The sequence below is a fragment of the Phyllobates terribilis genome, unplaced genomic scaffold, assembly GCF_046119375.1.
Source record: "Phyllobates terribilis strain yellow unplaced genomic scaffold, ASM4611937v1 Scaffold_10__3_contigs__length_209671492, whole genome shotgun sequence".
Taxonomy (NCBI): domain Eukaryota; kingdom Metazoa; phylum Chordata; class Amphibia; order Anura; family Dendrobatidae; genus Phyllobates; species Phyllobates terribilis.
In genome coordinates, this window is record NW_027362770.1 from 184,910,250 (window position 1) to 184,936,368 (window position 26,119).

A 26,119-nucleotide genomic window follows, 5' to 3' on the forward strand; every position below is an offset into this window, starting at 1 on the left:
ATTGTGCAGCGATGGGTAACAGCCACCAGGTGGGGCTACGATCCTAGTCCAAACTATATTCACTGCTAGGACTATATACCCCAAGGGTCCGGGTGAGTGGGGGTCTTAATTCCCTCGTTCTGGGCTCCATCATGGAGATTAGTGGGGGTCCCGCACTTACAGCACAAAATCAAATGTACGACTGGCCGACCCTTTTAACACCTCCTGGCATTGGTCTTGCCCACCTTATTTCGCTTATGCCATGGGTGACCACAATGGGGCAAGACCACGGCCAGGAAGAGCAGACAGAGTGACTGAGAGCCCAGGGATAACAGGAAACCTAAGCCCCCATCAGTGGGGGTCCCAATGCCCAGAGCCCACTCCTCCATTGCAGGTAATTGCTGGTCTGTCTGTTCAGAGACCTCTCACCATTTACATATTAAAGGGATTATTTCCTCATGTAGGAACTTAGCAATTAGGTCGCCCCCCCGGGGGGTCTTAGATCTCAGAGGTAGGGGGTGTAGACAGGCCTGGGGTCAACTGGCCTCACAATGCACTTTACTACAAGGTCCGCATTCACTGAGCGCTTCCCCCTAAAATCACAAGAGACTCATCCCCTAATGTCAAGTTCTCTCGGCTCCTGGGATGTGACCAATACATCTGCGATTTCCCCAGGGATGGACACCGTTCATTCGGTCCCTAAAGGCGTGTGCCTGTCCCTTTAAGAACAGTTCTTTATTTTATATATTTTTTGGAACAAATTCTCTCTTTGTGTTTTCTGAAGGGTCGTTACAATGTATCCAGAGGACTCCATTGTGGCCGTGGCCGGGATTGTGTCCTTTTGAACTTGGTATCACTTGGTCGCTACATGAGATCCTGAAAGTCAAACACAAGAGAAGGGACCCCCGAGGTAAGACAAACAGGGAGCGGGAATGGGGGTCCACAGTTAATAGTAAAGGGGGGGAGGAGGGTAGCTGAAAATAAAGGAAGTGCTAGAACAACAGAGGAGAGGGGGCCATAAAGTCAAGAGGAGGAAGAATGGGAATCCCCCCCCACCTCACCATATGTGCTGGTGTGAGGGTCCACAGCCTTATGTGGAGGGGGTGCAGGTGAGATTGGGGCTTTCGGATCTCTGCTTGCTGTCAGCGAATGTGAACAGACCCCGGATGGCGAGGCCGCCCGTGTGCCAGTCTTGTGTGTTGTCTTATTGAGGGTCCGTCACACTTTCTGGGTCCCCCCCACATGGTGTTGTGTCAGCTGAACGCCTTTTGTTTGTCCGGCAGCTGAATCTACTGATCTGGTGATGCCGTAATCTCATTTACAACAGGTGATGATGACCTCTCGCCTTCGGCGGTCGGGGACATCGGACCCCATTACAGCACACAGACCCCTCTGCGATATCCAAGAAAAGTTTTGCAACTTTGGTTTCTATGCTTCTTGTCAAGGCCAGAAATGGCTGATAACAGAGAGTGATAGACTGCATGTATATTAATCCTTCAACGACTTACCCGGCGGCCGGCCTCGTTGTTCTGGAGGTTCATCAGCGCCCGGGCCTGATCCTCCGACCCCTTGGGGTAATTCTTCTCCCTTTCTCTGGCATCTACAAACTCCTTGGCAAAGCGGTATCCGTACTCCACGTTGTCCCCGCAGCCGCCCCACAGCCAGTCCCGGGGTAAGTCCTTGGGACGAGACGTCCGGCTGCAGCCGCAGGTCGACAGCTCTCCTTCACGGCAGGCGCGGCTGATGGCGTTCACCACCCCGGCGGCGCTGACGGCGTACGTGAAGGCGGCTTCTCTGCTTCCTGGAAATGGAGATGATCAGAGGTCAGAGTCGGACAGACCATAAGGTTCTCTGTGTTTTGGCTGCAGCGGTAACATCAATATTACTGCAGCCAATTATTAGCAGAGCCACTGAGCTCAGTGATTGGCTGCAGTGGTGACATGTGATGTAGTCATGATGTCACCCCTGCAGCCAAAACACAGGGACTGGAAAAGTGGTGGAACCAGCGCTGGACCCGAGAAAAGTGATTAACACAGATGTTTAAAAAATACATATATATTTGGGGACCACTTTCTTGAAACTGGAAGATCCCTTTAAAATTTATTTACATCACTCTGAACAAGCCTTTTCATTTGGAGGGAGCTCCCTGTATACAGAGATGCATGATAAGATCCGTTCTGCAGCCACCACTAGAGGGAGCTCCCTGTGTACAGAGATACATGATAAGATCCTGTCTGCAGTCACCACTAGAGGGAGCTCCCTGTATACAGAGATACATAAGATTCTGTCTGCAGCCACCACTAGGGGGAGCTCCCTGTATACAGAGATACATGATAAGATCCTGTCTGCAGCCGCCCCTAGGGGGAGCTCTCTGTATACAGAGATACATGATAAGATCCTGTCTGCAGCCACCACTAGGGGGAGCTCCCTGTATACAGAGATACATGATAAGATCCTGTCTGCAGCCACCACTAGGGGGAGCTCCCTGTATATAGAGATACATGATAAGATCCTGTCTGCAGCCACCACTAAGGGAATCTCCCTGTATACAGAGATACATGATAAGATCCTGTCTGCAGCCTCCACTAGGGGGAGCTCCCTGTATACAGAGATACATGATAAGATCCTGCCTGCAGCCACCACTAGGGGGAGCTCCCTGTATATAGAGATACATGATAAGATCCTGTCTGCAGCCACCACTAAGGGAATCTCCCTGTATACAGAGATACATGATAAGATCCTGTCTGCAGCCTCCACTAGGGGGAGCTCCCTGTATACAGAGATACATGATAAGATCCTGTCTGCAGCCACCACTAGGGGGAGCTCCCTGTATACAGAGATACATGATAAGATCCTGTCTGCAGCCACCACTAGGGGGAGCTCCCTGTATACAGAGATACATGATAAGATCCTGTCTGCAGCCACCACTATGGGGAGCTCCCTGTATACAGAGATACATGATAAGATCCTGTCTGCAGCCACCACTAGAGGGAGCTCCCTGTATACAGAGATACATGATAAGATCCTGTCTGCAGCCACCACTAGGGGGAGCTCCCTGTACACAGAGATACATGATAAGATTCTGTCTGCAGCCACCACTAGGGGGAGCTCCCTGTATACAGAGATACATGATAAGATTCTGTCTGCAGCCACCACTAGGGGGAGCTCCCTGTATACAGAGATACATAATAAGATTCTGTCTGCAGCCACCACTAGAGGGAGCTCCCTGTATACAGAGATACATGATAAGATTCTGTCTGCAGCCACCACTAGAGGGAGCTCCCTGTATACAGAGATACATGATAAGATCCTGTCTGCAGCCACCACTAGAGGGAGCTCCCTGTATAGAAAGATACATAATAAGATTCTGTCTGCAGCCACCACTAGGGGGAGCTCCCTGTATACAGAGATACATGATAAGATTCTGTCTGCAGCCACCACTAGAGGGAGCTCCCTGTATACAGAGATACATAAGCTCCTGTCTGCAGCCACCACTAGAGGGAGCTCCCTGTATAGAAAGATACATAATAAGATTCTGTCTGCAGCCACCACTAGGGGGAGCTTCCTATATACAGAGATACAGTACAGACCAAAAGTTTGGACACACCTTCTCATTTAAAGATTTGTCTGTATTTTCATGTCTATGAAAATTGTACATTCACACTGAAGGCATCAAAACTATGAATTACCACATGTGGAATTATATACTTAACAAAAAAGTGTGAAACAACTGAAAATATGTCTTATATTCTAGGTTCTTCACAGTAGCCACCTTTTGCCTTGATGACTGCTTTGCACACTCTTGAACATGACCAGTTTACTGTCCTGAACATTTGTAGGACACATCAGATATGTTTACACCTCGGGGTCTCTGCATTTTTCAGGCTGATATCAGTAGGGCTGATAACAGATAAGGTCTCCATTGCCCTGGTGCTGACACTGGCTGAGGGGCACTGGAGACCCCCAGGGGGCTGCTAGGAACCTGTTTTCCTATTTCAGTCAATGATTCGACTCTGTGCTGCCATCGAGTGGCCGCTGCTGATGGTGCGGCAGGGAGATCCCTGGAGCCAGGTTATCTGGGTGGGGATCCTGTAGGGCAGTTGTTTAGGGTCTGATTACATGCAGGAATCCACAGAGAACAAGACTGGTGATAATGGGGCCTCCAAATATGGGGGCTGATAAGGTGCTGGGACCCCCTTAGGGCCAATAAGGGAGGGGTCCCGGTGTTGTGAGAATGCCCCCCCCCCCCCTCCCCTCCAGGCACTGATTACTGGACACTGGAAAAATAACTTTCTCCGATGTGAGATCCTTGATGCGAGACCCTGGCATGGCTGACTGTGGGGTCTCCGTCTGTATAGGGGGTGTATGGCAATGAGCAGCTCTATGGTGACTGCTGCTGTTCTTTGGGGGGTTTCCTGGGGTCTTATAAGCTTCCTATTTGCTTTAGTCTTGTTCGAAGAGGAAAGTGAGTGAAGCTGCAGTAATGATGGAACTGGTGGTCCCAGCCCCCTCCCATCTGAGGATCAGGAATGCAGGGGGCTCTGCCCCTTTCACACCTATTTTTATTATGTGGCCTGAGACTCTGGAGACTCTTCTCCATTTCAAAAACATGGAGACAATGAGACCTCACACCTCAAATCAAAGGGGAGATGTTCTGCTAATGACGGGGGAGGGGGCAGAGGGGCTGCGGCCAGGGACAGCCCCCACTACAGCAACACACACCCTGCCATATGTGGTGGTGTTACCCCAAAACATCTGCACCTCCCTTGTACCCAAGTGGCACTGTGCAGTGTATACATACACACACACTGGACAGGAGGAGTGGCACTGTGCAGCGTACATATACAGGACAGGAGGAGTGGCACTGTGCAGCGTACATATACAGGACAGGAGGAGTGGCACTGTGCAGCGTACATATACAGGACAGGAGGAGTGGCACTGTGCAGCGTACATATACAGGACAGGAGGAGTGGCACTGTGCAGCGTACATATACAGGACAGGAGGAGTGGCACTGTGCAGCGTACATATACAGGACAGGAGGAGTGGCACTGTGCAGCGTACATATACAGGACAGGAGGAGTGGCACTGTGCAGCGTACATATACAGGACAGGAGGAGTGGCACTGTGCAGCGTACATATACAGGACAGGAGGAGTGGCACTGTGCAGCGTACATATACAGGACAGGAGGAGTGGCACTGTGCAGCGTACATATACAGGACAGGAGGAGTGGCACTGTGCAGCGTACATATACAGGACAGGAGGAGTGGCACTGTGCAGCGTACATATACAGGACAGGAGGAGTGGCACTGTGCAGCGTACAAATACAGGACAGGAGGAGTGGCACTGTGCAGCGTACATATACAGGACAGGAGGAGTGGCACTGTGCAGCGTACATATACAGGACAGGAGGAGTGGCACTGTGCAGCGTACATATACAGGACAGGAGGAGTGGCACTGTGCAGCGTACATATACAGGACAGGAGGAGTGGCACTGTGCAGCGTACATATACAGGACAGGAGGAGTGGCACTGTGCAGCGTACATATACAGGACAGGAGGAGTGGCACTGTGCAGCGTACATATACAGGACAGGAGGAGTGGCACTGTGCAGCGTGCATATACAGGACAGGAGGAGTGGCACTGTGCAGCGTGCATATACAGGACAGGAGGAGTGGCACTGTGCAGCGTGCATATACAGGACAGGAGGAGTGGCACTGTGCAGCGTGCATATACAGGACAGGAGGAGTGGCACTGTGCAGCGTGCATATACAGGACAGGAGGAGTGGCACTGTGCAGCGTGCATATACAGGACAGGAGGAGTGGCACTGTGCAGCGTATATATACAGGACAGGAGGAGTGGCACTGTGCAGCGTATATATACAGGACAGGAGGAGTGGCACTGTGCAGCGTATATATACAGGACAGGAGGAGTGGCACTGTGCAGCGTATATATACAGGACAGGAGGAGTGGCACTGTGCAGCGTATATATACAGGACAGGAGGAGTGGCACTGTGCAGCGTATATATACAGGACAGGAGGAGTGGCACTGTGCAGCGTATATATACAGGACAGGAGGAGTGGCACTGTGCAGCGTATATATACAGGACAGGAGGAGTGGCACTGTGCAGCGTATATATACAGGACAGGAGGAGTGGCACTGTGCAGCGTATATATACAGGACAGGAGGAGTGGCACTGTGCAGCGTATATATACAGGACAGGAGGAGTGGCACTGTGCAGCGTATATATACAGGACAGGAGGAGTGGCACTGTGCAGCGTATATATACAGGACAGGAGGAGTGGCACTGTGCAGCGTATATATACAGGACAGGAGGAGTGGCACTGTGCAGCGTATATATACAGGACAGGAGGAGTGGCACTGTGCAGCGTATATATACAGGACAGGAGGAGTGGCACTGTGCAGCGTATATATACAGGACAGGAGGAGTGGCACTGTGCAGCGTATATATACAGGACAGGAGGAGTGGCACTGTGCAGCGTATATATACAGGACAGGAGGAGTGGCACTGTGCAGCGTATATATACAGGACAGGAGGAGTGGCACTGTGCAGCGTATATATACAGGACAGGAGGAGTGGCACTGTGCAGCGTATATATACAGGACAGGAGGAGTGGTACTGTGCAGCGTATATATACAGGACAGGAGGAGTGGTACTGTGCAGCGTATATATACAGGACAGAAGGAGCGGTACTGTGCAGTGTATATATACAGGATGAGTGGTACTGTGCAGCGTATATATACAGGACAGGATGAGTGGCACTGTGCAGTGTATATATACACAGGACAGGAGGAGTGGTACTGTGCAGTGTATATATACACAGGACAGGAGGAGTGGTACTGTGCAGTGTATATATACAGGACAGGAGGAGTGGTACTGTGCAGTGTATATATACAGGACAGGAGGAGTGGTACTGTGCAGTGTATATATACAGGACAGGAGGAGTGGTACTGTGCAGTGTATATATACAGGACAGGAGGAGTGGTACTGTGCAGTGTATATATACAGGACAGGAGGAGTGGTACTGTTCAGTGTATATATACAGGACAGGAGGAGTGGTACTGTTCAGTGTATATATACAGGACAGGAGGAGTGGTACTGTGCAGTGTATATATACAGGACAGGAGGAGTGGTACTGTGCAGTGCATATATACAGGAGGAGTGGTACTGTGCAGTGCATATATACAGGAGGAGTGGTACTGTGCAGTGTATATATACAGGAGGAGCGGTACTGTGCAGTGTATATTTACAGGACAGGAGGAGCGGTACTGTGCAGTGTATATATACAGGACAGGAGGAGTGGTACTGTGCAGTGTATATATACAGGAGGAGTGGTACTGTGCAGTGCATATATACAGGAGGAGTGGTACTGTGCAGTGTATATATACAGGACAGGAGGAGTGGTACTGTGCAGTGTATATATACAGGAGGAGTGGTACTGTGCAGTGTATATATACAGGACAGGAGGAGTGGTGCTGTGCAGTGTATATATACAGGACAGGAGGAGTGGTACTGTGCAGTGTATATATACAGGAGGAGTGGTACTGTGCAGTGTATATATACAGGACAGGAGGAGTGGTACTGTGCAGTGTATATATACAGGACAGGAGGAGTGGTACTGTGCAGTGTATATATACAGGACAGGAGGAGTGGTACTGTGCAGTGTATATATACAGGACAGGAGGAATAGTACTGTGCAGCATATATATACAGGAGGAGTGGTACTGTGCAGTGTATATATACAGGACAGGAGGAGTGGTACTGTGCAGTGTATATATACAGGACAGGAGGAGTGGTACTGTGCAGTGTATATATACAGGACAGGAGGAGTGGTACTGTGCAGTGTATATATACAGGACAGGAGGAGTGATACTGTGCAGTGTATATATACAGGACAGGAGGAGTGGTACTGTGCAGTGTATATATACAGGACAGGAGGAGTGGTACTGTGCAGTGTATATATACAGGACAGGAGGAGTGGTACTGTGCAGTGTATATATACAGGACAGGAGGAGTGGTACTGTGCAGTGCATATATACAGGACAGGAGGAGTGGTACTGTGCAGTGCATATATACAGGACAGGAGGAGTGGTACCGTGCAGTGTATATATACAGGACAGGAGGAGTGGTACCGTGGAGTGTATATATACAGGACAGGAGAAGTGGTGCTGTGCAGTGTATATATACAGGACAGGAGGAGTGGTACTGTGCAGTGTATATATACAGGACAGGAGGAGTGGTACTGTGCAGACTATATATACAGGACAGGAGGAGTGGTACTGTGCAGTGTATATATACAGGACAGGAGGAGTGGTACTGTGCAGTGTATATATACAGGACAGGAGGAGTGGTACTGTGCAGACTATATATACAGGACAGGAGGAGTGGTACCGTGCAGTGTATATATACAGGACAGGAGAAGTGGTGCTCTGCAGTGTATATATACAGGACAGGAGAAGTGGTGCTGTGCAGTGTATATATACAGGACAGGAGAAGTGGTGCTGTGCAGTGTATATATACAGGACAGGAGGAGTGGTACTGTGCAGTGTATATACAGTGGCTTGTGAACGTGTACATCTTGGACTTTTACCTATATTAAACCCTGTGTGTAAATATTCTTGTAATCTGATTAGTGCTGATGCATCAGGCACAAAATAGTCTAAGTTGGTGAAGTGAAGTAAGAAAAATATAGGCAAAAATTACATTTATGGGAGGAAATAACTAAAAGTTGGCATGTGCATATGTATTCACCCCTTTTTCTATGAAGCCCCCTAAAAATTTCTGGTGCAAGCAATTCCCTTCTTAAGTCCTATGCTTAGTGACAGACGTTCACCTGTGTGCAATCTAATGTCACATCTCTGTCAGTATATACACTTTACTTTTTCTGAAAGGTCACAGAGGCTGCAACACCATTAACAAGAAGCATCACTAACCAAAGAACACCATGAAGACCAATGAGATCTCCAAACAACACCATGAAGACCAAGGAGAGCTCCAAACACCACCATGAAGACCAAGGAGAGCCCCAAACACCACCATGAAGACCAAGGAGAGCCCCAAACACCACCATGAAGACCAAGGAGAGCCCCAAACACCACCATGAAGACCGAGGAGATCTCCAAACCAGTCAGGGACAAAGTTGTTGAGAAGCACAAGTCAGGGTTGGGTTACAAAATAATATCCCAATCTCTGATGATTCCCCAGAGCACCATCAAATCCATTATCATCAAATGGAAAGAACATGGCACCACAGTAAACCTGCCAAGAAAGGGCGCCCACCAAAACTCTCAGCCTGGGCAAGGAGGGCATTAATCAGAGAGGCAGCACAGAGACCAAAGGTAACCCTGAAGGAGCTGCACAGTTCCCAAGCAGAGACTGGAGTATCTGTCCATATGACCACAATAAGCCGTACACTCCATAGAGGTGGCCTTTACGGAAGAGTGGGCAGAAAAAGCCTTTACTTACACACAAATATTGTAAGAATCATTTTGAGTTTGCCAAAAGACATGTGGGAGACTCCCCAAATGTATGGAGGAAGGTACTGTGGTCAGATGAGACCAAAACTGAACTTTTTGGCCACCAAGGTAAAAGCTAGATCTGACCTCAAACCAACACAGCTCATCACCCCAAGAACACCATCCCCACAGTGAAACATGGTGGTGGCAGCATCATGCTGAGGGAATGTTCTTTGGCAACCGGGACGGGGAATATGGTCCGAGTCGAGGGGAAGACTGATGGTGCGAAATAAAGGGATATTCTTGAGCAAAACCTGTTTGTCTGCACAATACCACTTCTCCTCCTGTCCTGTATATATACACTGCACAGTACCACTTCTCCTGTCCAGTATACAGTAGCTTGCGAAAGTATTTACTCCCTTGGCATTTTTCATGTTTGGCTACCTTACGACCTGGAGTTTCACTGTTTTTGAGGGTTTGCATCAGTTCAGTTGTTTTTATTGTGATGCAAACAACAAATAGGAGAAAATAACTGAAAACCTCAGTGTGCATAAGTATTCACCCCCCTAAAGTCAGTCATTGTGGAGCCTCCTTTTGAGACAATTACAGCTGCAGTCGCTTTGGATAAGTCTCTGTGATCTTTTCACATCTGGCCACTGGGATTTTTGCTCAAGGCAAAATTGCTCCAGCTCCCTCTGGTTAGATGGTTTCCTCTGATGAACAGCGATCTTCACGTATGACCACAGATTCTCCATTGGATTAAGGTCTGGGCAGTGACTCGGCTGCTCCAGAACATTTACACGTTACACCACTTGAGTGTCGCTTTAGCAGTATGCTTTGGGTCATTGTCTTGTTGGAAGGTGATCCTCCGTCGAGTCTCAAATCACTGACAGACAAACAGGTTTTGCTCAAGAATATCCCTGTATTATGCACCATCCATCTTCCCCTCGACTTGGACCATTTTCCCTGTCTCTGCTGTCGAAAAAACATCCCCACAGCCTGATGCTGCCACCACCATGTTTCACTGTGCGGATGGTGTTCTGGGAGTGATGCACTGTGTTGGATTTGATGGTGCTCCGGGGGATCATCATAGTTTGGGATATTTTTTTATATAACCCAATCCTGACTTGTTTGGAGCTCTCCTTGGTCTTCGTGGTGGTGCTTGGAGCTCTCCTTGGTCTTCGTGGTGGTGCTTGGAGCTCTCCTTGGTCTTCGTGGTGGTGCTTGGAGCTCTCCTTGGTCTTCGTGGTGGTGCTTGGAGCTCTCCTTGGTCTTCGTGGTGGTGCTTGGAGCTCTCCTTGGTCTTCGTGGTGGTGCTTGGAGCTCTCCTTGGTCTTCGTGGTGGTGCTTGGAGCTCTCCTTGGTCTTCGTGGTGGTGCTTGGAGCTCTCCTTGGTCTTCGTGGTGGTGCTTGGAGCTCTCCTTGGTCTTCGTGGTGGTGTATGGAGCTCTCCTTGGTCTTCGTGGTGGTGTATGGAGCTCTCCTTGGTCTTCGTGGTGGTGTTTGGTTATTGGCGCCTCTTGTTAATGGTGCCTGCAGCCTCTGTGGCCTTTCAGAAAAGGTAAAGTGTATATATGTACAGACATTAGATTGCACACAGGTGGACATCTGTCACAAAGCATAGGACTTATGAAGGGAATTGCTTGCACCAGAGTTGAATACATATGCGCATGACAATTTTTAGTTATTTGATCCCATAAATGTGATTTATGCCGATATTTTTCTCACTTCACCAACTTAGACTATTTAGTGCTGATGCATCACACACAAATCAGATTATAGAGAAGTATTTACACACAGGTTGTAATGTAACAAAATAGGTAAAAAGCCAAGGGGGTGAATACTTTTGCAAGCCACTGTATGTATGTATGTACAGTACAGACCAAAAGTTTGGACACACCTTCTCATTTAAAGATTTTTCTGTATTTTCTTGACTATGAAAATTGTACATTCACACTGAAGGCATCAAAACTATGAATTACCACATGTGGAATTATATACTTAACAAAAAAAGTGTGAAACAGCTGAAAATATGTCTTATATTCTAGGTTCTTCAAAGTAGCCCCCTTTTGCTTTGATGACTGCTTTGCACACTCTTGGCATTCTCTTGATGAGCTTCAAGAGGTAGTCACCGGAAATGGTCTTCCAACAATCTTGAAGGAGTTCCCAGAGATGCTTAGCACTTGTTGGCCCTTTTGCCTTCACTCTGCGGTCCAGCTCACCCCAAACCATCTCGATTGGGTTCAGGTCTGGTGACTGTGGAGGCCAGGTCATCTGGCGTAGCCCCCCATCACTCTCCTTCTTGGTCTAATAGCCCTTACACAGCCTGGAGGTGTGTTTGGGGTCATTGTCCTGTTGAAAAATAAATGATGGTCCAACTAAACGCAAACCGGATGGAATAGCATGCCGCTGCAAGATGCTGTGGTAGCCATGCTGGCTCAGTATGCCTTCAATTTTGAATAAATCCCCAACTGTGTCACCAGCAAAGCCCCCCCACACCATCACACCTCCTCCTCCATGCTTCACGGTGGGAACCAGGCATGTAGAGTCCATCCTTTCACCTTTTCTGTGTCGCACAAAGACACGGTGGTTGGAACCAAAGATCTCAAATTTGGACTCATCAGACCAAAGCACAGATTTCCACTGGTCTAATGTCCATTCCTTGTGTTCTTTAGCCCAAACAAGTCTCTTCTGCTTGTTGCCTGTCCTTAGCAGTGGTTTCCTAGCTGCTATTTTACCATGAAGGCCTGCTGCACAAAGTCTCCTCTTAACAGTTGTTGTAGAGATGTGTCTGCTGCTAGAACTCTGTGTGGCATTGACCTGGTCTCTAATCTGAGCTGCTGTTAACCTGCAATTTCTGAGGCTGGTGACTCGGATAAACTTATCCTCAGAAGCAGAGGTGACTCTTGGTCTTCCTTTCCTGGGGCGGTCCTCATGTGAGCCAGTTTCTTTGTAGCGCTTGATGGTTTTTGCAACTGCACTTGGGGACACTTTCAAAGTTTTCCCAATTTTTCGCACTGACTGACCTTCATTTCTTAAAGTAATGATGGCCACTCATTTTTCTTTACTTAGCTGCTTTTTTCTTGCCATAATACAAATTCTAACAGTCTATTCAGTAGGACTATCAGCTGTGTATCCACCAGACTTCTGCACAACACAACTGATGGTCCCAACCCCATTTATAAGGCAAGAAATCACACTTATTAAACCTGACAGGGCACACCTGTGAAGTGAAAACCATTTCCGGTGACTACCTCTTGAAGCTCATCAAGAGAATGCCAAGAGTGTGCAAAGCAGTCATCAAAGCAAAAGGGGGCTACTGTGAAGACCCTAGAATAGAAGACATATTTTCAGTTGTTTCACACTTTTTTGTTACGTATATAATTCCACATGTGGTAATTCATAGTTTTGATGCCTTCAGTGTGAATGGACAATTTTCATAGTCATGAAAATACAGAAAAATCTTTAAATGAGGTGTGTCCAAACTTTTGGTCTGTACTGTATGTATACACATATCTATCATTGGCGGTTGCAGGATGTTCTCTCCCGTTTGCCTCCATATACGTCTATGCTTGGTTTAGAATTAGAGGGTATACACCACTCTCTGCTACTCTTCTGACTTCTCTTCTAGCATATGTTATCTCTGACCTATCCCTTTCCCCTGCCCGATCCCCCTTACCTGTACCCGATCCCCCTTTCCTCTGCCCTCTTCTCTGGTTGGGGTCGGCCCTGTATGAGATGTATATATTGCCCAGGACAGATGCCACTCGAGTGCGGGGGGCACAGGACGTCTCCGCCCGATCACTGGGGTCTCCAGTAAGTAGATGATGGATTCCACAACTAAGGCTTGGCAGATTATTCACCCTCTGAGAGGGACACCGGACGTATATTTTCGGGTGGTCTTCAGATTGCCGCGGTTCTTACCGATCTGCATGACTCTCCCGAAGACGGAGGCGTTGTCCACGGTGCTGCAGTTCCACCTCCTCTGCTTGAACTGCTGCTGACACTCCTTGATGCCGGTCTTGGCGCCCTCCCCGATGTACACCATGTGGTCCTGGTACAGGTGGCACAGCTTCCTCTGCCCGGGGGAGAGGCCACTCAGCTGGCTGCACAGAGGCTGCGCCCCAATTATGTACATCTCAGGCCTCTGGATGGGGTTCAGGGCCAACGACCTGAAGGATCAGAGAGGAAGATGAGAACACCTAGAAGCTCCCCAGAACCTGCACATAAGCCCCACCATCACCTGCATTATACCACAGAAGCCCCCCCATCACCTGCATTATACCACAGAAGCCCCCCCATCACCTGCATTATACCACAGAAGCGCCCCCCCATCACCTGCACAGAAGCCCCCCCCATCATCTGCATTATACCACAGAAGCCCCCCCATCACCTGCATTATACCACAGAAGCCCCCCCATCACCTGCATTATACCACAGAAGCCCCCCTTATCACCAGCACCTGCATTACAACACAGAAGGCCCCCCCATCACCTGCACAGAATCCCCCCCATCACCTGCATTATACCACAGAAGCCCCCCCATCACCTGCATTATACCACAGAAGCCCCCCCATCACCTGCATTATACCACAGAAGCCCCCCAGCACCTGCACAGAAGCCCCCCATCACCTGCATTATGCCACAGAAGCCCCCCCATCACCTGCACAGAAGCCCTCCATCACCCGCATTATAACACAGAAGCCCCCCCATCACCCACATTATACCACAGAAGCCCCCCCATCACACCACAGAAGCCCCCCCCATCACCCACAATATACCACAGAAGCCCCCCCATCACACCACAGAAGCCCCCCATCACCCACATTATACCACAGAAGCCCCCCCATCACACCACAGAAGCCCCCCATCACCCACATTATACCACAGAAGCCCTCCCCCCCATCACCCGCATTATACCACAGAAGCCCCCCCATCACCCGCATTATACCACAGAAGCCCCCCCATCACCCGCATTATACCACAGAAGCCCCCCCATCAACTGCATTATACCACAGAAGCCCTCCCCCATCACCTGCACAGAAGCCCCCCCATCACCTGCACAGAAGCCCCCCCATCACCTGCACAGAAGCCCCCCCATCACCTGAATTATACCACAGAAGCCCCCCAGCACCTGCATTATACCACAGAAGCCCCCCCCCCATCACCTGCACAGAAGCCCCGCATCACCTGCATTATGCCACAGAAGCCCCCCCATCACCTTCACAGAAGCCCCCCATCACCCGCATTATAACACAGAAGCCCCCCCCATCACCCACATTATACCACAGAAGCCCCCCCCATCACCTGCATTATACCACAGAAGCCCCCCAGCACCTGCACAGAAGCCCCCCATCACCCACATTATACCACAGAAGCCCCCCCATCACCCGCATTATACCACAGAAGCCCCCCCCATCGCCTGCATTATACCACAGAAGCCCCCCCATCGCCTGCATACCACAGAAGCCCCCCCATCGCCTGCATTATACCACAGAAGTCCCCCCCATTATACCACAGACGCCCCCCCATCACCCGCATTATACCACAGAAGCCCCCCCCATCACCTGCATTATACCACAGAAGCCCCCCCATCACCCGCATTATACCACAGAAGCTCCCCCATCACCCGCATTATACCACAGAAGCCCCCCCATCACCTGCATTATACCACAGAAGCCCCCCCATCACCTGCATTATACCACAGAAGCCCCCCTTATCACCAGCACCTGCATTACAACACAGAAGGCCCCCCCATCACCTGCACAGAATCCCCCCCATCACCTGCATTATACCACAGAAGCCCCCCCATCACCTGCATTATACCACAGAAGCCCCCCCCATCACCTGCATTATACCACAGAAGCCCCCCATCACCTGCATTATGCCACAGAAGCCCCCCCATCACCTGCACAGAAGCCCCCCATCACCCGCATTATAACACAGAAGCCCCCCCATCACCCACATTATACCACAGAAGCCCCCCCATCACACCACAGAAGCCCCCCCCATCACCCACATTATACCACAGAAGCCCCCCCATCACACCACAGAAGCCCCCCCCATCACCCACATTATACCACAGAAGCCCCCCATTACCCACATTATACCACAGAAGCCCCCCCATCACTAGCATTATACCACAGAAGCCCCCCCATCACCCGCATTATACCACAGAAGCCCCCCCATCACACCACAGAAGCCCCCCCCATCACCCACATTATACCACAGAAGCCCCCCCATCACACCACAGAAGCCCCCCCATCACCCACATTATACCACAGAAGCCCCCCATTACCCACATTATACCACAGAAGCCCCCCCATCACCCGCATTATACCACAGAAGCCCCCCCATCAACTGCATTATACCACAGAAGCCCTCCCCCATCACCTGCACAGAAGCCCCCCCATCACCTGCATTATACCACAGAAGCCCCCCAGCACCTGCATTATACCACAGAAGCCCCCCCATCACCTGCACAGAAGCCCCGCATCACCTGCATTATGCCACAGAAGCCCCCCCATCACCTTCACAGAAGCCCCCCATCACCCCACAGAAGCCCCCCCCATCACCCACATTATACCACAGAAGCCCCCCCCATCACCTGCATTATACCACAGAAGCCCCCCAGCACCTGCATTATACCACAGAAGCCCCCCAGCACCTGCATTATACCACAGAAGCCCCCCCCCCATCACCTGCACAGAAGCCCCCCATCACCCACATTATACCACAGAAGCCCCCCCATCACCCGCATTATACCACAGAAGCCCCCCCCATCGCCTGCATTATACCACAGAAGCCCCCCCATCGCCTGCATACCACAGAAGCCCCCCCATCGCCTGCATTATACCACAGAAGTCCCCCCCATTATACCACAGACGCCCCCCCATCACCCGCATTATACCACAGAAGCCCCCCCATCACCTGCATTATACCACAGAAGCCCCCCCATCACCCGCATTATACCACAGAAGCTCCCCCATCACCCGCATTATACCACAGAAGCCCCCCCATCACCCGCATTATACCACAGAAGCCCCCCCCATCACCTGCATTATACCACAGAAGCCCCCCAGCACCTGCATTATACCACAGAAGCCCCCCCCATCACCTGCACAGAAGCCCCCCATCACCCACATTATACCACAGAAGCCCCCCCATCACCCGCATTATACCACAGAAGCCCCCCCCATCGCCTGCATTATACCACAGAAGCCCCCCCATCGCCTGCATACCACAGAAGCCCCCCCATCGCCTGCATTATAGCACAGAAGTCCCCCACATTATACCACAGACGCCCCCCCCCATCACCCGCATTATACCACAGAAGCCCCCCCATCACCCGCATTATACCACAGAAGCTCCCCCATCACCCGCATTATACCACAGAAGCCCCCCCATCACCCGCATTATACCACAGAAGCCCCCCCATCACCAGCATTATACCACAGAAGCCCCCCCATCACCTGCATTATACCACAGAAGCCCCCCCATCACCTGCATTATACCACAGAAGCCCCCAGCACCTGCATTATACCACAGAACCCCCCCATCACCAGCATTATACCACAGAACCCCCCCCATCACCAGCATTATACCACAGAAGCCCCCCAGCACCTGCACAGAAGCCCCCCCATCACCTGCATTATACCACAGAAGCCCCCCATCACCTGCATTATACCACAGAAGCCCCCCCCCCCCATCGCCTGCATTATACCACAGAAGCCCCCCCCATCACCTGCATTATACCACAGAAGCTGCCCCCCATCACCTGCAATATACCACAGAAGCCCCCCCATCACCTGCAATATACCACAGAAGCCCCCCCATCACCTGCATTATACCACAGAAGCCCCCCATCACCTGCATTATACCAGAGAAGCCCCCCCCATCACCTGCATTATACCACAGAAGCCCCCCCCATCACCTGCATTATACCACAGAAGCCCCCCCATCACCTGCATTATACCACAGAAGCCCCCCATCACCTGCATTATACCACAGAAGCCCCCCCATCACCTGCATTATACCACAGAAGCCCCCCCATCACCTGCATTATACCACAGAAGCCCCCCCATCACCTGCATTATACCACAGAAGCCCCCCCATCACCTGCATTATACCACAGAAGCCCCCCCCATCACCTGCATTATACCACAGAAGCCCCCCCCATCACCTGCATTATACCACAGAAGCCCCCCCATCACCCGCATTATACCACAGAAGCCCCCCCATCAACTGCATTATACCACAGAAGCCCTCCCCCATCACCTGCACAGAAGCCCCCCCATCACCTGCACAGAAGCCCCCCCATCACCTGCACAGAAGCCCCCCCATCACCTGAATTATACCACAGAAGCCCCCCAGCACCTGCATTATACCACAGAAGCCCCCCCCCCATCACCTGCACAGAAGCCCCGCATCACCTGCATTATGCCACAGAAGCCCCCCCATCACCTTCACAGAAGCCCCCCATCACCCGCATTATAACACAGAAGCCCCCCCCATCACCCACATTATACCACAGAAGCCCCCCCCATCACCTGCATTATACCACAGAAGCCCCCCAGCACCTGCATTATACCACAGAAGCCCCCCCATCACCTGCACAGAAGCCCCCCATCACCCACATTATACCACAGAAGCCCCCCCATCACCCGCATTATACCACAGAAGCCCCCCCCATCGCCTGCATTATACCACAGAAGCCCCCCCATCGCCTGCATACCACAGAAGCCCCCCCATCGCCTGCATTATACCACAGAAGTCCCCCCCATTATACCACAGACGCCCCCCCATCACCCGCATTATACCACAGAAGCCCCCCCCATCACCTGCATTATACCACAGAAGCCCCCCCATCACCCGCATTATACCACAGAAGCTCCCCCATCACCCGCATTATACCACAGAAGCCCCCCCATCACCTGCATTATACCACAGAAGCCCCCCCATCACCTGCATTATACCACAGAAGCCCCCCTTATCACCAGCACCTGCATTACAACACAGAAGGCCCCCCCATCACCTGCACAGAATCCCCCCCATCACCTGCATTATACCACAGAAGCCCCCCCATCACCTGCATTATACCACAGAAGCCCCCCCCATCACCTGCATTATACCACAGAAGCCCCCCATCACCTGCATTATGCCACAGAAGCCCCCCCATCACCTGCACAGAAGCCCCCCATCACCCGCATTATAACACAGAAGCCCCCCCATCACCCACATTATACCACAGAAGCCCCCCCATCACACCACAGAAGCCCCCCCCATCACCCACATTATACCACAGAAGCCCCCCCATCACACCACAGAAGCCCCCCCCATCACCCACATTATACCACAGAAGCCCCCCATTACCCACATTATACCACAGAAGCCCCCCCATCACTAGCATTATACCACAGAAGCCCCCCCATCACCCGCATTATACCACAGAAGCCCCCCCATCACACCACAGAAGCCCCCCCCATCACCCACATTATACCACAGAAGCCCCCCCATCACACCACAGAAGCCCCCCCATCACCCACATTATACCACAGAAGCCCCCCATTACCCACATTATACCACAGAAGCCCCCCCATCAACTGCATTATACCACAGAAGCCCTCCCCCATCACCTGCACAGAAGCCCCCCCATCACCTGCATTATACCACAGAAGCCCCCCAGCACCTGCATTATACCACAGAAGCCCCCCCATCACCTGCACAGAAGCCCCGCATCACCTGCATTATGCCACAGAAGCCCCCCCATCACCCCACAGAAGCCCCCCCCATCACCCACATTATACCACAGAAGCCCCCCCCATCACCTGCATTATACCACAGAAGCCCCCCAGCACCTGCATTATACCACAGAAGCCCCCCAGCACCTGCATTATACCACAGAAGCCCCCCCCCATCACCTGCACAGAAGCCCCCCATCACCCACATTATACCACAGAAGCCCCCCCATCACCCGCATTATACCACAGAAGCCCCCCCCATCGCCTGCATTATACCACAGAAGCCCCCCCATCGCCTGCATACCACAGAAGCCCCCCCATCGCCTGCATTATACCACAGAAGTCCCCCCCATTATACCACAGACGCCCCCCCATCACCCGCATTATACCACAGAAGCCCCCCCATCACCTGCATTATACCACAGAAGCCCCCCCATCACCCGCATTATACCACAGAAGCTCCCCCATCACCCGCATTATACCACAGAAGCCCCCCCATCACCCGCATTATACCACAGAAGCCCCCCCCATCACCTGCATTATACCACAGAAGCCCCCCAGCACCTGCATTATACCACAGAAGCCCCCCCCATCACCTGCACAGAAGCCCCCCATCACCCACATTATACCACAGAAGCCCCCCCATCACCCGCATTATACCACAGAAGCCCCCCCCATCGCCTGCATTATACCACAGAAGCCCCCCCATCGCCTGCATACCACAGAAGCCCCCCCATCGCCTGCATTATAGCACAGAAGTCCCCCACATTATACCACAGACGCCCCCCCCCATCACCCGCATTATACCACAGAAGCCCCCCCATCACCCGCATTATACCACAGAAGCTCCCCCATCACCCGCATTATACCACAGAAGCCCCCCCATCACCCGCATTATACCACAGAAGCCCCCCCATCACCAGCATTATACCACAGAAGCCCCCCCATCACCCACATTATACCACAGAAGCCCCCCCCATCACCTGCATTATACCACAGAAGCCCCCCAGCACCTGCATTATACCACAGAAGCCCCCCAGCACCTGCATTATACCACAGAAGCCCCCCCCCCATCACCTGCACAGAAGCCCCCCATCACCCACATTATACCACAGAAGCCCCCCCATCACCCGCATTATACCACAGAAGCCCCCCCCATCGCCTGCATTATACCACAGAAGCCCCCCCATCGCCTGCATACCACAGAAGCCCCCCCATCGCCTGCATTATACCACAGAAGTCCCCCCCATTATACCACAGACGCCCCCCCATCACCCGCATTATACCACAGAAGCCCCATCACCTGCATTATACCACAGAAGCCCCCCCATCACCCGCATTATACCACAGAAGCTCCCCCATCACCCGCATTATACCACAGAAGCCCCCCCATCACCCGCATTATACCACAGAAGCCCCCCCCATCACCTGCATTATACCACAGAAGCCCCCCAGCACCTGCATTATACCACAGAAGCCCCCCCCATCACCTGCACAGAAGCCCCCCATCACCCACATTATACCACAGAAGCCCCCCCATCACCCGCATTATACCACAGAAGCCCCCCCCATCGCCTGCATTATACCACAGAAGCCCCCCCATCGCCTGCATACCACAGAAGCCCCCCCATCGCCTGCATTATAGCACAGAAGTCCCCCACATTATACCACAGACGCCCCCCCCCCATCACCCGCATTATACCACAGAAGCCCCCCCATCACCCGCATTATACCACAGAAGCTCCCCCATCACCCGCATTATACCACAGAAGCCCCCCCATCACCCGCATTATACCACAGAAGCCCCCCCATCACCAGCATTATACCACAGAAGCCCCCCCATCACCTGCATTATACCACAGAAGCCCCCCCATCACCTGCATTATACCACAGAAGCCCCCCCATCACCTGCATTATACCACAGAACCCCCCCATCACCAGCATTATACCACAGAACCCCCCCCATCACCAGCATTATACCACAGAAGCCCCCCAGCACCTGCACAGAAGCCCCCCCATCACCTGCATTATACCACAGAAGCCCCCCATCACCTGCATTATACCACAGAAGCCCCCCCCCCATCGCCTGCATTATACCACAGAAGCCCCCCCCATCACCTGCATTATACCACAGAAGCTGCCCCCCATCACCTGCAATATACCACAGAAGCCCCCCCATCACCTGCAATATACCACAGAAGCCCCCCCATCACCTGCATTATACCACAGAAGCCCCCCATCACCTGCATTATACCAGAGAAGCCCCCCCCATCACCTGCATTATACCAGAGAAGCCCCCCCCATCACCTGCATTATACCACAGAAGCCCCCCCCATCACCTGCATTATACCACAGAAGCCCCCCCATCACCTGCATTATACCACAGAAGCCCCCCATCACCTGCATTATACCACAGAAGCCCCCCCATCACCTGCATTATACCACAGAAGCCCCCCCATCACCTGCATTATACCACAGAAGCCCCCCCATCACCTGCATTATACCACAGAAGCCCCCCCATCACCTGCATTATACCACAGAAGCCCCCCCATCACCTGCATTATACCACAGAAGCCCCCCCCATCACCTGCATTATACCACAGAAGCCCCCCCATCACCTGCATTATACCACAGAAGCCCCCAGCACCTGCATTATACCACAGAACCCCCCCATCACCTGCATTATACCACAGAAGCCCCCCCATCACCTGCATTATACCACAGAAGCGCCCCCCCATCACCTGCACAGAATCCCCCCATCACCTGCATTATACCACAGAAGCCCCCCCCATCACCTGCATTATACTACAGAAGCCCCCCACCACCTGCATTATACCACAGAAACCCCCCCATCACCTGCATTATACCACAGAAGCCCCCCCATCACCTGCATTATACCACAGAAGCCCCCCAGCACCTGCACAGAAGCCCCCCCATCACCTGCATTATACCACAGTAGCCCCCCCATCAACTGCATTATACCACAGAAGCCCCCCAGCACCTGCATTATACCACAGAAGCCCCCCCATCACCTGCATTATACCACAGAAGCCCCCCCATCACCTGCATTATACCACAGAAGCCCCCCCATCACCTGCATTATACCACAGAAGCCCCCCAGCACCTGCACAGAAGCCCCCCATCACCTGCATTATACCACAGAAGCCCCCCCATCACCTGCATTATACCACAGAAGTCCCCCCCATCACCTGCATTATACCACAGAAGCCCCCCCATCACCTGCATTATACCACAGAAGCCCCCCATCACCTGCATTATACCACAGAAGCCCCCCCATCACCTGCATTATACCACAGAAGCCCCCCCATCACCTGCATTATACCACAGAAGCCCCCCCATCACCTGCATTATACCACAGAAGCCCCCCCATCACCTGCATTATACCACAGAAGCCCCCCCATCACCTGCATTATACCACAGAAGCCCCCCCATCACCTGCATTATACCACAGAAGCCCCCCCATCACCTGCATTATACCACAGAAGCCCCCCCATCACCTGCATTATACCACAGAAGCCCCCCCATCACCTGCATTATACCACAGAAGACCCCCAGCACCTGCACAGAAGGCCCCCATCACCTGCATTATACCACAGAAGCCCCCCCATCACCTGCATTATACCACAGAAGCCCCCCCATCACCTGCATTATACCACAGAAGCCCCCCATCACCTGCATTATACCACAGAAGCCCCCCAGCAACTGCATTATACCACAGAAGCCCCCCCATCACCTGCATTATACCACAGAAGCCCCCCCATCACCTGCATTATACCACAGAAGCCCCCCCATCACCTGCATTATACCACAGAAGCCCCCCCATCACCTGCATTATACCACAGAAGCCCCCCATCACCTGCACAGAAGCCCCCCATCACCTGCATTATACCACAGAAGCCCCCCAGCAACTGCATTATACCACAGAAGCCCCCCCATCACCTGCATTATACCACAGAAGCCCCCCCATCACCTGCATTATACCACAGAAGCCCCCCCATCACCTGCATTATACCACAGAAGCCCCCCCATCACCTGCATTATACCACAGAAGCCCCCATCACCTGCATTATACCACAGAAGCCCCCCCATCACATGCATTATACCACAGAAGCCCCCCCATCACCTGCATTATACCACAGAAGCTCCCCCATCACCTGCATTATACCACAGAAGCCCCCCCACCACCTGCATTATACCACAGAAGCCCCCCCATCACCTGCATTATACCACAGAAGCCCCCCAGCACCTGCACAGAAGCCCCCCCATCACCTGCATTATACCACAGTAGCCCCCCCATCACCTGCATTATACCACAGAAGCCCCCCAGCACCTGCACAGAAGCCCCCCCATCACCTGCATTATACCACAGAAGCCCCCCAGCACCTGCACAGAAGCCCCCCATCACCTGCATTATACCACAGAAGCCCCCCCATCACCTGCATTATACCACAGAAGCCCCCCCCATCACCTGCATTATACCACAGAAGCCCCCTCATCACCTGCATTATAGCACAGAACCCCCCCCCCATCACCTGCATTATAGCACAGAACCCCCCCATCACCAGCATTATACCACAGAAGCCCCCCCATCACCAGCATTATACCACAGAAGCCCCCCAGCACCTGCATTATACCACAGAAGCCCCCCAGCACCTGCATTATACCACAGAAGCCCCCCAACACCTGCACTATACCACAGAAGCCCCCCCATCACCTGCATTATACCAGAGAAGCCCCCCATCACCTGCATTATACCACAGTAGCCCCCCGATCACCTGCATTATACCACAGAAGCCCCCCCCCCATCACCTGCATTATACCACAGAAGCCCCCCCCATCACCTGCATAATACCACAGAAGCCCCCCCATCACCTGCATTATACCACAGAAGCCCCCCAGCAACTGCATTATACCACAGAAGCCCCCCCATCACCTGCATTATACCACAGAAGCCCCCCCATCACCTGCATTATACCACAGAAGCCCCCCCATCACCTGCATTATACCACAGAAGCCCCCCCATCACCTGCATTATACCACAGAAGCCCCCATCACCTGCATTATACCACAGAAGCCCCCCCATTAACTGCATTATACCACAGAAGCCCCCCCATCACCTGCATTATACCACAGAAGCCCCCCCATCACCTGCATTATACCACAGAAGCCCCCCCACCACCTGCATTATACCACAGAAGCCCCCCCATCACCTGCATTATACCACAGAAGCCCCCCAGCACCTGCACAGAAGCCCCCCCATCACCTGCATTATACCACAGTAGCCCCCCCATCACCTGCATTATACCACAGAAGCCCCCCAGCACCTGCACAGAAGCCCCCCCATCACCTGCATTATACCACAGAAGCCCCCCAGCACCTGCACAGAAGCCCCCATCACCTGCATTATACCACAGAAGCCCCCCCATCACCTGCATTATACCACAGAAGCCCCCCCATCACCTGCATTATACCACAGAAGCCCCCCCATCACCTGCATTATAGCACAGAACCCCCCCCCCCCATCACCTGCATTATAGCACAGAACCCCCCCATCACCAGCATTATACCACAGAAGCCCCCCCATCACCAGCATTATACCACAGAAGCCCCCCAGCACCTGCATTATACCACAGAAGCCCCCCAGCACCTGCATTATACCACAGAAGCCCCCCAACACCTGCACTATACCACAGAAGCCCCCCCATCACCTGCATTATACCAGAGAAGCCCCCCATCACCTGCATTATACCACAGTAGCCCCCCGATCACCTGCATTATACCACAGAAGCCCCCCCCATCACCTGCATTATACCACAGAAGCCCCCCCCATCACCTGCATTATACCACAGAAGCCCCCCCATCACCTGCATTATACCACAGAAGCCCCCCCCCATCACCTGCATTATACCAGAGAAGCCCCCCATCACCTGCATTATACCAGAGAAGCCCCCCCATCACCTGCATTATACCACAGAAGCCCCCCCCCCATCACCTGCATTATAGCACAGAACACCCCTATCACCAGCATTATACCACAGAAGCCCCCCAGCACCTGCACAGAAGCCCCCCCATCACCTGCATTATACCACAGAAGCCCCCCACCACCTGCACTATACCACAGAAGCCCCCCCCATCACCTGCACTATACCACAGAAGCCCCCCCCATCACCTGCATTATACCAGAGAAGCCCCCCCATCACCTGCATTATACCACAGAAGCCCCCCCCCCATCACCTGCATTATAGCACAGAACACCCCTATCACCAGCATTATACCACAGAAGCCCCCCAGCACCTGCACAGAAGCCCCCCCATCACCTGCATTATACCACAGAAGCCCCCCACCACCTGCACTATACCACAGAAGCCCCCCCCATCACCTGCATTATACCACAGAAGCCCCCCCCATCACCTGCATTATACCACAGAAGCCCCCCCCATCACCTGCATTATACCACAGAAGCCCCCCCCATCACCTGCATTATACCAGAGAAGCCCCCCATCACCTGCATTATACCAGAGAAGCCCCCCCATCACCTGCATTATACCACAGAAGCCCCCCCCCATCACCTGCATTATAGCACAGAACACCCCTATCACCAGCATTATACCACAGAAGCCCCCCAGCACCTGCACAGAAGCCCCCCCATCACCTGCATTATACCACAGAAGCCCCCCACCACCTGCACTATACCACAGAAGCCCCCCCATCACCTGCATTATACCACAGAAGCCCCCCCCCCATCACGTGCATTATACCACAGAAGCCCCCCACCACCTGCACTATACCACAGAAGCCCCCCCCATCACCTGCACTATACCACAGAAGCCCCCCCATCACCTGCATTATACCACAGAAGCCCCCCCCATCACCTGCATTATACCACAGAAGCCCCCCCCATCA

General features: G+C 52.4%; 1 protein-coding gene and 1 long non-coding RNA gene across 2 annotated transcripts in view; one reads left to right on the plus strand and one right to left on the minus strand.

Moving 5' to 3' along the window:
- The window catches only part of LOC141164781 (uncharacterized), an 18,730-nt gene extending 16,253 nt beyond the window's left edge, over positions 1–2,477 (plus strand). Inside the window, exons 2-3 of the long non-coding RNA XR_012250944.1 lie at positions 764–889; positions 1,307–2,477. This is a non-coding gene — a long non-coding RNA (uncharacterized lncRNA). The remainder of the gene's footprint in view (positions 1–763; positions 890–1,306) is intronic.
- The window catches only part of WNT5B (Wnt family member 5B), a 35,766-nt gene that overhangs the window by 1,876 nt on the left and 7,771 nt on the right, over positions 1–26,119 (minus strand). Inside the window, exons 2-3 of the mRNA XM_073650332.1 lie at positions 13,381–13,628; positions 1,488–1,780 (exon numbers count right to left, since the gene is read on the minus strand). Coding sequence (XP_073506433.1) covers positions 1,488–1,780; positions 13,381–13,628 — 541 coding nt within the window. The remainder of the gene's footprint in view (positions 1–1,487; positions 1,781–13,380; positions 13,629–26,119) is intronic.